This window comes from Branchiostoma belcheri, unplaced genomic scaffold (genome assembly GCF_001625305.1).
Source record: "Branchiostoma belcheri isolate BF01 breed outbred unplaced genomic scaffold, Haploidv18h27 scaffold399, whole genome shotgun sequence".
In the NCBI taxonomy this organism is placed as follows: domain Eukaryota; kingdom Metazoa; phylum Chordata; class Leptocardii; order Amphioxiformes; family Branchiostomatidae; genus Branchiostoma; species Branchiostoma belcheri.
Genome location: NW_017804019.1, coordinates 39,273 through 55,061, shown reverse-complemented (window position 1 = coordinate 55,061; position 15,789 = coordinate 39,273). Strand labels below are relative to the sequence as shown.

General features: G+C 41.9%; 1 protein-coding gene across 1 annotated transcript; it reads left to right on the top strand.

Moving 5' to 3' along the window:
* The first annotated feature begins 7,322 nt into the window (after positions 1-7,322).
* LOC109476864 (beta-2-glycoprotein 1-like) lies at positions 7,323-14,009 on the top strand. The gene is made up of 5 exons (XM_019777881.1): positions 7,323-7,338; positions 7,604-7,780; positions 12,946-13,122; positions 13,394-13,570; positions 14,002-14,009. Exons 1-5 carry the CDS (start codon positions 7,323-7,325, stop codon positions 14,007-14,009), a joined length of 555 nt encoding a protein of 184 aa, XP_019633440.1.
* Positions 14,010-15,789: the final 1,780 nt, after the last annotated feature.

Here is a 15,789-nt window from a genome sequence, read left to right as displayed (position 1 = left end):
AAACACCAACATTTGAGCTATATGCAGTGCGGATTTTATCACATTTGAACAAGAGAGTCCCCGGGAAACTGTTTATAACTGATGAAAATAATGTTTACCGTTGAGACTGGCACCACGGAACCCGCGCGTGGAACCCCGGTAACCTGATACCCCTCCGTAGAATTGGAAACTTTACCCTAGAAATTGACCGCCGTGCATTTCAGCCCCAATTATCCAAGGTTAAAGACAAAGACAAGACTCAGAATATATAAGAGTATTTCAGTATAAATTGTTACATAACTTTCTTGCTCTCAAAAATAAGTTATATAGATGGAACTTAGCAGAGGACTCATTATGTTCTTATTGTAATTTGGAAGAGGAGACACCTTTACATATTTTTTGCCATTGTACCTCTCTTGTGGGGTTTCTGGGGGATGTGGAGTTTTGGATAAAACAACATGTTGATACAGAAGTCAAGCTCACACCCAGAATTATCATATTAGGCATATCAGTTAATCATCCTATTGTCCTTAATATATTGTTATTGATATTAAAGCTCTCTCTATATAAAAACAGACAGTTTAAGTTGGTCACGATTAAGGGCTTTACATGTTATGTTAAATACTATCATAGACTGGAATATGTGATAGCACAAAACTGTGGGAAAATGGATAAACATATGTTGAAATGGGGTCCACTATATGGTAAATTGTTAGACTGATGTATTGTTTGCAAATGTCTCTGGGTATTTATTTTCTTGTATGTGAACATGTCCTTTGTCTTTATTCTTTGAAATTACAATAAAGATTATTTGGAAAAAAAAAAGACAAGACTCAGAATTCATTGCGGTTTCAAATATATTATCGATCGAGCCGTTGCGTGATCATTGGGAACATGGCAGGTGCCGGAATAGGTCATGCCCACTGACCTGAGAGAAGCACACTACTCCTGGTACTAGTGGTAGCGGTCTTGATTGATCTTGCCGCCTCAATCCAGAAGGGGCTGTTTGCATTCTTCATTGGCCAAGATTAAGAGTTCTCTATGTCTTCATCCAGGTGAGACAGGTCTAGGATCTAGGAATTGGACAAGCGCCTTGTCTTCCTGGTACGTCCATTTGTGTTCAACGGTGAGACAGGTTGATGCACAGTAGGGGAGTGTCCCAAAGACCATGTTTTCTATTTAAAAGTCGTACATGTATACACTGTAATTTGTGTCAACTACGCGACAAAGTGTCCTTTGCTGACTACTGTTTTTCAGATTTCTGAATAGTTTCTGCAGAGATTCACCATATTAAAATCACATCACATCAGTGAAATATATCACTCAGATATAATAAATCATAGCAGCAAAACTGTCACTAACCTGATATCTATCCTTATATCATCAGTCAAACATAATTGTTACAATATTGTACTGTTTGACCATACTACAACTGTTCAATACAGTCAATGATATCATTGGCAAAACAAAACAGTTGAAGAATCATTCGATATATAGACATGTTTTTATCAGTCATCTGAATTGTATGTACGCCAATTTCCAATTTTATTCATACACTATCTGTTAAACTTAGGTATAATAACGTCGGCAATTTCAATGTTAAGTGGATTTTCAAGTGGGAACGGTTCCATCATCAAATCGTTTACAACTCTTTTTATGCGTTTTACTACCCTATATGCCAGACCAATATAAGCTATATATACTATTTAGCTCCCAAGTTAGACCCAAAGTATCAAGTACGCAGTGTCAGTGTATGTGGATGAAACAAAAACCTGACGAAGATTTCATGTTTGTAAATTGGCCTGCTTGGACTTAAAGCAAGAATCTGACCATACGTTCTCACACAAAACGGCCTGCTGCAGTGCAGTGTATTAGATGGCCTTGGGAACGTGGTGGCCCTTGGGCCAAAAAGCTTCCCTGTGACTTCGCCTGTCACTTAATATTACTAATTGTACAATTATGTTGTACGCACACCAGGCTGCATTATACACAATGGAAAATTATCTAAGGCCACAGCAAGTAAATTTTATGGATGACACCCTCCGCAAATTCCAAATCTCATGCGAGCGGGCGAAAAAAAAAGGCGGGCCGAATAAAACAAGGTTCCTACATTTTCACATTTTGACTCACTAAAATGGTTTTTATGCAGTGGGAATATCACTTACACACAACCAGCATCATATATTACTGCATCAAAGTAAGAAACAAAACATTAAATCAGAGCCTTTTCCTGTCTCCTCTCTTCATAGTTATCTGTCATCCACCTTCCGGCATGGCAACAGACATCTTTGCCTATTTCGGCATTTTGATCACTGTCAGAAGGCAACAACATTCCTTGTTTTTTTTTTTTTTCAAAAACAGGCGAAAATTATTGTACGCGCGATGATGTCATCCATAAAAATTACTTGCTGTGGCCTAATTATAACGAACTGACTCCGGGTGGTTCGGAGATATCCGGATAACCATGAATCTTAAATCTGTCAAAGGCCCTTTTCTCACTAGGATAAAACTGACCGGATCGAGCCGAATAGATTCGCTTTGATCCGAATTTAGTCCGGGTCGAAGCTGGATTAAAGTGAATTTACATGTATTCGGCCCGCTCCGGATAATTCTATCCTAATGTGAAGGGTGCAAAGTTTACAACGCCGCGTGGGTGGAACAAACAGACATCGCGGAATGCCGTTGTATGACGCCTTTACATTGCACATTAGAAATATGTACGATTAAACTGATCTAATAGCAGTTTTTATTTGGAACAATAAACACGGCAATGTAATATTTTTCTTGACTCCCACACTCCCTGAACCTGGTGCAAACTATGACCGGTAAACTTTCACCTTATACGCCCTGTACAACAACAAAGTGGTATGAGCCACTATAAATAGACGACAAACTAAATACAGATTCATATCTGATAACCGGGCTCTTCTACAAAGTTGAAGAGTGAGTGTGGTGGCATAAGCTGACTTGGCTTCGCCGACAGCACGACAACATATCTGTGAGTATCTTTCTTTATCCAGCTTTTCCAGTTTCTCTTTCATTGCAAAAATCTTCTATTCCAGAAATTGCCGAAAACCCTAATTTCATCAGATTAGTACATTTTATGGGTGATACGATCAGGACTTCTTATTGTATGTTTTATATAAATACTCTCCAAGCAGAGGTTTGTGAGTTAGATTTTAACCTTTCTTTCACTGCCACAAATACGACTTCTCGCGTCGTCTCAGAGCTCAGAGTGGTATTGTAGACGATGTATCTTTTTTGTTGCACCTGGATATACACTACATGCACTACCCTTCCCCCAACGTTTTCCCAAACACTCGCCAACCAGGTTCAGCTGACGTTTACGTTTGAGAGCACTGGTCAGATTCAGGCTACGTCTACATTTTCATACTAAACGAAATGAATTTTAATGAAAGTCTAATTCGACCCATGAACACGTCATGAACACTGCTGAATATAACTGCTGAATGGTTGGCTGGTGTTCTCTGACTTACAGCCGAACACCAGCCAACCACGGCTGAACCTCCTGACCTCAGAATATTTCAAACATTATCATACATTATTTGAAACATGTGCCTGGTGTACGGCCGAATTTGGCCAAACACCAGCCGACATAGCGCCGACCTACTGCTAACGATGGTTGGGGGCGTTCGGCTTGGGCTCGGTAGGCCAAATTTGTGAATGTGCACGTGTGTGACGGTTTTTTTAGCCGGAGTTATAAGTGTAATGTTTCTCGGTAATGTCACGGAGCATCAGGCAACTTATAATGAAAAAAAAAACAATCATTCACTCCGTTATGATTAAAGTTTTAAACAATACTTATTTTTTTCTACTAACACAATTGCCTGTAACATCATTGCATCATGGAATGCGGAGAAGGGCAGAAAGGGTCACATGAACGACAAAAATATCCAGCACAACAATAGAGCCAATTATGCGGGCAACCATTAATAATAAACCTGTCAACGTTCACAATCGCTGATAATTATCTTCACCCATTCCTTGACCTCGCTGAGGGTCGTGGTGGCACCATGACTCAAAACACTATCCTCCCCCATTTAACTCTGTTTCCCGCCGCTGGCATTGCTTTAACTAAGCTCAGTCCAGTCCACTTTTTTTATATTGTCTTCCCACCTCTTTTTCTCCCTACTACTTTTTCGACTTCCTGGCACTGTCTTTTGTAGTACCGGTTTTGCAAGCCCTTTTTTCTTATTTCGAGGCAACTTGTGATGCGAGCATTACCAGATAGCCATAGGATTGTCGAAGATCTGAAACATTTAAGAGAAAACAGGTAAAACCCATTTGACCTTGCACCGTTCCTGCTTGTGAGATAAGAGACAAAAACACACCAAAACGTCCTGTCCTCAGGCAATTTTACTTCCAGCTCGTTTGGTGCCCAGGTGTCATGGCGCTATTCTAGGCAGACAGACCGCCATGTTAACAAGGCATTCCTAATTTGCATACTGACTACAAGGAGAATTAATATACTCAAAGTGAGACGATTACATGTATACTAGTAGTGAATCACATATAGTGTTGGGGACATGGAAATACTCACTATCTGTTTTGTGTGTTATTGATACTTTTAAAATGTTTTTAAATTTTTTTTTCATTCAGTGTCAAAAAAATAGGTTGTTTTTAAGGCCGCACGCGACATTTTCTGCCAAGTTTTAGTGAAAAAAAATGAGGATTTGTCGCAATAGAGTGCTGTGGGAAGGTTTGTACGGTACTAGGAGAAGACCACGGATCCCAAGGTCAACCATTGACGCCTGTTGTAAAGAGCCGTATCTTTAAATCTGACCGCAGCGCATTACTGATATCCAGGATGTGCTCAAATGTGCCACCGTCTCAGACAAAAGTGCATGGTAGTACTGAGAGTAAAATTCATGAATAGAGACGATTGAAAGTACATGCATATGTGTACGTTAGAGACATTTTACCACCCTCTGTGGCATTTGTGTTATGAACACGTTTAGAATTTTAAGAGTTTTTTTTATCATACATGTATGATACACACAAAGGTTAAATGATGTGTTATATTTGAGGCAGTGTGCGGTGTTTTCTGACAAGTTTTCGTACAGGATGATGTATATGTTGGAGGGGTTTATTTCATTTTTCGTAGAAGTTCAATATGAAGCAATATTGGTAGCTGGTTACGAATATATCACATTTGACTATTTTCCAACGCCCTTCTCCGTTGATTGAAATGACTGATCGTTGTAAAGCATATAATGGCATACTTTCGAATGTATTTCTTCTGTGGTATCTACTTGTACTTTGTAAAATATTTCTGCATGGTTCAACCAGTTTGTACTGACTTCCTTTCGATTTTATTTCTTTTTGTGGTACGTGTATTTTGTATAAATTTTCTGAATCGCATTCCATAAACATTCGATTGTGGTCTTATACTTGAGTCCAGGGCGACACCACCACCTTCGATACAGAAGAAAAGAGCAGCACACAGAAACTCTACTTTGCTGACAGGATGACAGTCCAATGTACATCAGGGTTTTGGAGTTGGATGGTCCTGATGCTGATTGCAAGGCCTGCTTCTATGACTGCGCAAGGTAAAGCACAAATTTTAAGTTCAAATTTATGTCTTTTATCCAGTCATTATTCAGAAAAAGATTCTAACGTTTTTTTGTTTAAAAAATCCACACTTGTTATAAGCCGTGATGTACCCAACTATTTTTTTTCTTAGCACTAGACAATATTCAGATGTTATGTGACATGACCTTAATATAAGGTTAAATACTGCATATAGTTTTTTTTAGCATTTTATACCTTAGACTTGATGTTAGCCTTTCTTAATTTATTATTATCGTTGTAATTTCTTTCTAGTACATTGTACTTTGTACATCCATGCATTTATCCCCCGGGGATTGAACTTGCAAAAAAGCTTCAATGATGCTACGGCGACGCATAAAAATTAGAACCTATCAGCGTTGCCATTATGGGGCCGTCACATTGCGCGTAACATAAACGACATTTACGGCCGTAGTACGCGCGATGTTCCGTCGAGCATGGCGCGAATTTTCTGGATCGCCGGCGATTTTTTGGAGTCGGCCGAAGCTCGCTGACTCGCGAAACGTGTTCTTAACATCAGCAACTAGTCGCCGGCGATTTTTGTAGCCCGTAGCTCGCCCCTGTGCGGCTGAGAGTCGACCGATATTCGGAAGTACATCCCACGAGTCTCGGCCGTATTTCGTCTTTCAAAATCGGGCGACAGTCGCTGAATACGGTCGACCCATGCGCGAGCTTCACGAAATATTCAGGCGACCCTCTTCCGTACCTCGTCCGACTTGCGCAAAGTTTATAAAATCGTGCGTGCTCCGAGCGAGCTTCGTGCCAGCGTCGGACGAAGGTTCTACGAGCCTCGGCCGAGCTCCTGTGAAGTTATTATTTATTCAGCACCTGTGACATTTATTTGAGATTGCATTGACAGTATACTGTGTAAAGTTTGAAGAAGCAACGTCCCGCTGACAACTGATTGTTAACGTTATATTTACGAGAAAGGATAAAAATAGACAAAATCGTCCTTTTTTTCCTTTTGTTACATTAACATTCGTTAATAAACAAAAGCACTTTAAAAAGATGACGAGGTTTTAACTATATAAGGCCAAATGCCTAGATTTTGACCTCAACTGATTGAACGCACATGAAATCCTTTGCTCTTGTCCTTTTAGGAGGTGTGGCCTTATTTCAGATGGCTGTATAATAAACTGACGTTTACACTTGTTCATTCTGGAATGAGGTGGACTTGTTTCTTAGGGTGCCCACAAGAACGTCAGGTAGTTGAAGGTTATATTTCATGGCTCTTTTTACCTCTGTCTACTTTGATGCCATTGAATGAATGGCTACTAAACTTGTTTACCGGAAGATTCATACTATTTTAGACATACTATTTTAGACAGAAGTATAGAGGCAAAGTTTTAGAACAATATAGCTTTGTTCACGTACACGTGTATAAAAAAGATTTTGATATAATGATAATCATTATGTTGTTGTACATCTTGGTTGAATGGTCTAGAGATCGTGCGAGCATCGATAGATCGTCGACCCTAACTCGAGCGACGTACGCCCGTGTGTCGAGCGAGCTTCGGCCGACTCCCCTTTTGTTAAAAATGTGATCTTTTTATCAACCAGACGGCAGTGTAAATTTGTGGCTCTTGCGGCAGTATTTGAGTTGGATCTTTCACAGATTTCTGTTTATATTTCTATTTTATTCTGCCAGTCCGCTCCATTACTTTACTAAGAAATATTACAACAAGTCAAACATAAAAATTTTACGGCGATTGACAGATACGGCCGAGGCTCGTCGACAATGTGACGGGGGCATAATGACGGTGACAGGCGGTCACAGAAACGTCTGATGTAAAAAAAAGTGCTTGCAATTATCTTTAAAGAACATTCTTCTTCAGTCAACTGGATAGAATAATTACCAGAATAGTTTTTAGTCACCTTAAATTAGATTAAATTATCATGGAAAATACCAGATTTTAACATTTACAGGCGAGACAAATTGTAAGTTGCACCACGCCACATAATTATAGTATTTAATCCGTAAATGGTAAAAGGACTATGTCCATAAAATATAATAACGTGTTTCTGACCATTTCAGGCCGACAATGCCCAACGTTGACGCCCCCAACTTACGGAGCTCTAAGTCCTCCCGGACCACACGCCTACCCAAACGGGGTTACCTTCACCTGTAACCCGGGATACGTGCGGAACGGCTGTGCTGCTGCGGCGTGCCAAGCTGACGGAACGTGGAGTAATCCTGTTCCAACATGCAAAAGTAAGGAGACTTGCAATTTGATATATGCTTCACATATAGCAAGCACATAATTAAGGTCATATTCAGTACAAATAGATCTCCGTAATGAAATGTTATTGAGCATTCCGGTCAGCCAATGTCCAATTGACGGCCCCAGCTAACTGGGCGCTCAGTAACACTCCTACCAGACTGTGGTCACCTTTATCTATAACTGACGGGATACAGTGCTCCTGATAAGTGTCAAGCTGACGGAACATGGAGTATATTTATAATAGTGTGAATCACAGACTACGTATATTGTCCAATGTCGTAGTAGAACATGTTGTCAGAAGTTAGATAACGTCATAATCAACTTTGTTTTTTCACGTATATTAATCCTAATTGTAACTTCAGCGAAATGTACCAGCATAGAAGTTCATCTGAGTTGGTAAATTACATATTATTAACAAAGCAAATGCATAATGTTTACTTTCGCATATGGTCTGCTCTGTTATTTCTTACTCAAACACATTCACATAGTTATATGGTGACAGCAGTCTAAATCATTCCTGCTATAAACTGCAACATTATGTAAACCTGTACAGCAGTTACCATGGTAAGAGACAGTTTGCTTCAGGTCATAGAAGCCAGGTCAGAGGTCAGTGTTTGGAACGGAAGGAGAAATGGAGCAAAAACAACATGTTCCTTTGGTAATGATAAAACTGATCTTCAGCTGGAAACAACTACCGGAATTTTTAACCAAATCGCTCGGTCTTCACCAGCTTTCTGACCAAAGTGCTGTAGACACGTGATTCTTTCCAACGTGTGCACCAAGTTAAAATACCTTTACAAGTTTTCAAACCGATCACTCCTCCAGACAGTTTATCAAGAGGTGGTAGAATTAGGCGAAAATTACGTTATAGGGTAAAACTAATATTCGCGACACTCTACTTGGGGGCGTCAGAAGTGTCAGAAGTAAGGTTCAAAGGTCAACCTAAATTGCAAAGATAGCCTCAAAACTGATTGGAAATGATCGTGATTCGGCAAACTTCTGCAACTTCACCCTGATACTAGTCATAGCTCCATATGACTACAGACAAAATAATCAAAACACTATCAAGGTATATATGAAATATGCTTAATATTTTAATACACACTTTATTATTACATACTTAGGAACCAGCACTAATCCTAGACCCTATACCACATCCCATGTGACGACAACCGCTGTATTCGTTACAAATATTACACCTGGAGTATGTGCCATACCTTGCACAACAACGACATTTGGGGATACGACCACGGTTACACCCGGCACAACAACGATATTTGGGGATACGACCACGGTTACACCCGGCACAATAACGACATTTGAAGATACGACCACGGTTACACCCGACACAACAACGACATTTGAAGATACGACCACGTTTACACCCGGCACAACAACTACATTTGAAGATACGACCACGTTTACACCCGGTACAACAACGTCATTTGAAGATACCACCACGTTTACACCCGACACAACAACTACATTTGAAGATACGACCACGGTTACACCCGGCACAACAACGACATTTAAAGATACGACCACGGTTACACCCGGCACAACAACGACATTTGAAGATACGACCACGGTTACAACCGGCACAACAACGACATTGGAAGATACGACCACGGTTACACCCGGCACAACAACGACGATCGAAAATACCACCACGGCTTTACTGGGTACAACAACGTCATTTGAAGATACCACCACGTTTACACCCGACACAACAACTACATTTGAAGATACGACCACGGTTACACCCGGCACAACAACGACATTTGAAGATACGACCACGGTTACACCCGGCACAACAACGACATTTGAAGATACGACCACGTTTACACCCGGCACAACAACGACATTTGAAGATACGACCACGTTTACACCCGGCACAACAACGACATTTGAAGATACGACCACGTTTACACCCGGCACAACAACGACATTGGAAGATACGACCACGTTTACACCCGGCACAACAACGACATTGGAAGATACCACCACGTTTACACCCGACACAACAACGACATTTGAAGATACGACCACGGTTACACCCGGCACAACAACGACATTTGAAGATACGACCACGGTTACACCCGGCACAACAACGACATTTGAAGATACGACCACGTTTACACCCGGCACAACAACGACATTTGAAGATACGACCACGTTTACACCCGGCACAACAACGACATTTGAAGATACGACCACGTTTACACCCGGCACAACAACGACATTTGAAGATACGACCACGTTTACACCCGGCACAACAACGACATTTGAAGATACGACCACGTTTACACCCGGCACAACAACGACATTTGAAGATACGACCACGTTTACACCCGGCACAACAACGACATTTGAAGATACGACCACGTTTACACCCGGCACAACAACGACATTTGAAGATACGACCACGTTTACACCCGGCACAACAACGACATTTGAAGATACGACCACGTTTACACCCGGCACAACAACGACATTTGAAGATACGACCACGTTTACACCCGGCACAACAACGACATTTGAAGATACGACCACGTTTACACCCGGCACAACAACGACATTTGAAGATACGACCACGTTTACACCCGGCACAACAACGACATTTGAAGATACGACCACGTTTACACCCGGCACAACAACTACATTTGAAGATACGACCACGTTTACACCCGGCACAACAACTACATTTGAAGATACCACCACGTTTACACCCGACACAACAACGACATTTGAAGATACGACCACGGTTACACCCGGCACAACAACGACATTTGAAGATACGACCACGTTTACACCCGGCACAACAACGACATTTGAAGATACGACCACGTTTACACCCGGCACAACAACTACATTTGAAGATACGACCACGTTTACACCCGGCACAACAACGACATTGGAAGATACCACCACGTTTACACCCGACACAACAACGACATTTGAAGATACGACCACGGTTACACCCGGCACAACAACGACATTTAAAGATACGACCACGGTTACACCCGGCACAACAACGACATTTGAAGATACGACCACGGTTACACCCGGCACAACAACGACATTTGAAGATACGACCACGGTTACACCCGGCACAACAACGACATTGGAAGATACGACCACGGTTACACCCGGCACAACAACGACATTTGAAGATACGACCACGGTTACACCCGGCACAACAACGACATTTGAAGATACGACCACGGTTACACCCGGCACAACAACGACATTTGAAGATACGACCACGTTTACACCCGGCACAACAACGACATTGGAAGATACCACCACGGCTTCATTGGGTACAACAACGTCATTTGAAGATACCACCACGTTTACACCCGACACAACAACGACATTTGAAGATACGACCACGGTTACACTCGGCACTACAACGGCGATGGAAGATACGACCACGGTTATCCCCGGCACAACAACGACATTGAAGATACGACCACGTTACACCCGGCACAACAACGGTATTTGAAGATACGACCACGGTTACACTCGGCACAACAACGACATTTGAAGATACGACCACGTTTACAACAGGCACAACAACGACATTGGAAGATACGACCACGTTTACACCCGGCACAACAACGGTATTTGAAGATGCGACCACGGTTACACTCGGCACAAGAACGACATTTGAAGATACGACCACGTTTACAACAGGCACAACAACGACATTGGAAGATACGACCACTGTTACACCCGACACAACAACGACATTGGAAGATACGACCACGGTTACACTCGACACAACAACTATATTTGAAGATACGACCACTTTAACACCCGGCACAACAACGTCATTCGAAGGTACGACCACGGTTACACCCGGCACAACAACGGTATTTGAAGATACGACCACGGTTATACTCGACATAACAACTACATTTGAAGATACGACCAAATTAACACCCGGCACAACAACGACATTCGAAGATACGACCACGGTTACATCCGGCACGACGACATTTGAAGATACGACCACGGTTACACCCGGCACAACAACGACATTTGAAGATACGACCACGGTTACACCCGGCACAACAACGACATTGGAAGATACGACCACGGTTACACCCGGCACAACAACGACATTGGAAGATACGACCACGGTTACACCCGGCACAACAACGACATTGGAAGATACGACCACGGTTACACCCGGCACAACAACGACATTGGAAGATACGACCACGGTTACACCCGGCACAACAACGACATTGGAAGATACGACCACAATAACACCCGGCACTACAACGGCAATGGAAGATACGACCACGGTTACACCCGGCACAACAACGACATTGGAAGATACGACCACGGTTACACCCGGCACATTAACGACATTTGAAGATACGACCACCGTTACACCCGGCAAAACGACATTGGAAGATACGACCACGGTTACACCCGGCACAACAACGACATTCGAAGATTCGACCACGGTTACACCCGGCACAACAACGACATTGGAAGATACGACCACGGTTACAACGGGCACAACAACGACATTGGAAGATACGACCACGGTTACACCCGGCACAACAACGACGATCGAAAATACCACCACGGCTTTACCCGGTACAACAACGTCATTTGAAGATACCACCACGGTTACACCCGGCACAACAACGACATTTGAAGATACGACCACGGTTACACCCGGCACAACAACGACATTTGAAGATACGACCACGGTTACACCCGGCACAACAACGACATTTGAAGATACCTCCACGACTTTACCGGGTACAACAACGACATTCGAAGATACAAGCACAACAACATATGGAGTGGGAACCACGTCTGGAGAACCAACCACGGCTACACCAGGTATTGTTCAATTTCAGCATTTATATATCGTTCTTTCTTTAAATTACTTGTCGAGTAAACTGTAAACGTATTCGACGTAAAATATCTGTCCCTAAAACGCGCGTATCAAGTTATTTGAAAGCTAGTTTTTCCGCACCACGCATTTTACAGATATTTAGTAGATATTAAAAACGCATAGTAGACATCAAAAAGTGTAAGAACATACCTGTGCATGTGTGTGCTTTCTGTATTAAAAAATATATAGAGAGAGAGATATAAAGATTCATTATTCAGTTTCTGACCGTTTCAGCCGGACCTTGTCCACCCTTGACCTGCCCAATCAACGGTGGGCTCAGTACCTCAACGACCTCCTACCAGACTGTGGTCACCTTCATCTGTTGTAAACCGGGAGACCAACCAAACGGCTCTGGTAATACAACGTGCCAAGCTGACGGAACATGGAGTAATCCTGTTCCAACATGCACACGTAAGTTTTGAATGAAAGCCCATCTGTAGAATCGATAGTTATAGAGTTCAAACAGAAAATTTTTGGTTTCTTCCGTGTGTTGTTTGAACTCTATAACTACGACTTACAGGTTTGTATGATATGCTAATACAGCAAGGTTTTTCGAATTGTAGTATACAGATATTCACCACATAGTAAAGAGAGTATTAGAAAGTACGTCCTAGTATAACTTCTGGCATATATTTTCTGTCTAAAGATTATTCTCCGTGATACAGTTTATTGAACATTTTAGCCAGACCATGCCCAACGTTGACGCCCCCAACTTCCGGAGCTCTAAGTCCTCCCGGACCACACGCCTACCCAAACGGGGTTACCTTCACCTGTAACCCGGGATACGTGCGGAACGGCTGTGCTGCTGCGGCGTGCCAAGCTGACGGAACGTGGAGTAATCCTGTTCCAACATGCAAAAGTAAGGCGATTGACTTGCAATTTGATATATGCTACAAATGTAGTGATGTCGAAATGTATACTTAGTATACAGACATTCACAATATATAGTATAATGAGGGTAGCTGTTTGTGCTTTCTGTATTTAAAACATGACAGACAGGCATATATCAGAAGAAGACATTTTATATAGAGCATCTTTAGTACACAAATAGATCCCCGTAATAAAAAAAAATATCACCATTCCAGTCAGACAATGCCCAACCCTGGTGGCTCCAACTAACGGTGCGGTCAGTGCCACAGCGACTTCCTACCAGACTGTGGTCACCTTTACCTGTAACACGGGATACGTACTGAACGGTGCTACTGCTGCGGCGTGCCAAGCTGACGGAACATGGAGTAAACCTGTTCCAACATGCACACGTAAGACTGTTCGCAAGTTGTTCTATGCTAGAACCGTAGCAAACATTATCCAGTTGTAATATACATATATTCGCCAGATACTATTAGTTTAAAAAATATCATTAGAGGGCTATACTTACTTCACGGTGATTTTTAGTATGAAATGACGTTTGAGCATCTGCAGTAAAGATATAGATCTACATAATAATCTATTAGGTCTTTGAACATTTAATTTTAATTTTTAACGTTGACGGCCCCAGCTAAAAATGTAGTTTGAAAATATCGAACAAAAAAGCATTTTAGTCTTAAATTCGACGTAATGATTCTCAATGTATTTTCACTGTATGAAAAACCACGTTTCCAAGAGTTTCCAGTCCCGCACACGCCCGTGAAATTCGCCGTGTCCTGGTCGCGTCCATGGATTTCCGGGCTCCGCATGTACGGCCCCGGATATTTCCTTACACTCCCGGATTCGTGCTCGCCGTGCACGTGCACGGAAATTTACGCCCCGCACACCTGGCGTGTGTTGGGGAGCGGCTAACAATAAGGGGTAATTAGGTACAGCGTGTATTCATGTTTCAGGTGATAATTACTTGAACCAAAGTTGCCAGTACTTTAATCTAAGCAAATTAGATATAGAATGATCAAGGATTGTTAGTACAACATTTGAACCTATGCGTCCTTGGCTTGATTTATCGTGATGTCGTCCATACGACAAAGCACATTTGAGCGTAGGGCGCCCCGACGCTGGGGTTATATAACCTACTCGGTCAAAACATGGAGGTAAAATGACCTAAATCTACACTCCGGTCTAAATCTGAATTTTTTATTTTGGAAATAATAGTTTATCCGTGAGGTTCATTACCATGATGTAATCAAACGTTTGACTAAAGGGGTTTGAACTAACGTGACCTGATCAGTTTGTTATGATTTTAGGTACATGTATGGGTAATAATATGCAAGCTTTACATTGTTACGTAGTTCGGTCGATGTGTATTGTGATGTGTCTGACATGGTGTCCATTTATGTGAATAGCCTTTGTGTAAACAAAGGGAGAACTCACAGCGTCCCCACGCCTGGTAAAATACTGAAATCCAGCAAAACAAGTCAACCCTCATGACATTAATTGTGGATTTTGGATACATTTACAAAGAGTAAGGTTATGTTGGAGTTAAAGTGTGGTTTTATTTCACTCAGTGAGCGACAAGTTGTGTAATTCTAGAACGAATAAAGCCATGTAATCATGACGAATTAGAATTATGAAGATCATTTGTCTGCCTTGAAATAAATACATTCACACAATCAGAAACATCCTATCATCTAAGTGTTCAGACTGCCCCTTAACTTAAAACCTATAATATAATAAAAACAAGATCGTTGTAGAATTGAACGCGATCACGTGATTATATGACTGACGACCAATCCTATCTCGCTCTCGCCGGGACCAGCCAATAAGAGACGCGATGCTTTGTTTTGGTGGGTCGTTTGAATCTTGCTTTGTCACAACGACGGTTTGCTTTTTCAAAACACGTTTGTCTCGGCTTGCAAAGATTACTAGTATGTTCCTGAACTAAAATGGCGTCAAACATTCCGTTCTGTTACTTCGTTTTCGCAACGGAAGAAATGACTCTACTACACGGGCCGACAATTTGCCGACAACACCGCAACGAACCAGGAAACCGACGGGAGGAAGGGTAAGCTAAAACAATGATACTATTATATATATGGCACTATCGTTACATATATCTTAAACATGTTGTTTAAAAACCTTGGCTAAGTTGTGCCTACGGCAGAAATATTTATTTTGGCAGGAAGTGCACACTACTTTTTTTACTGATTA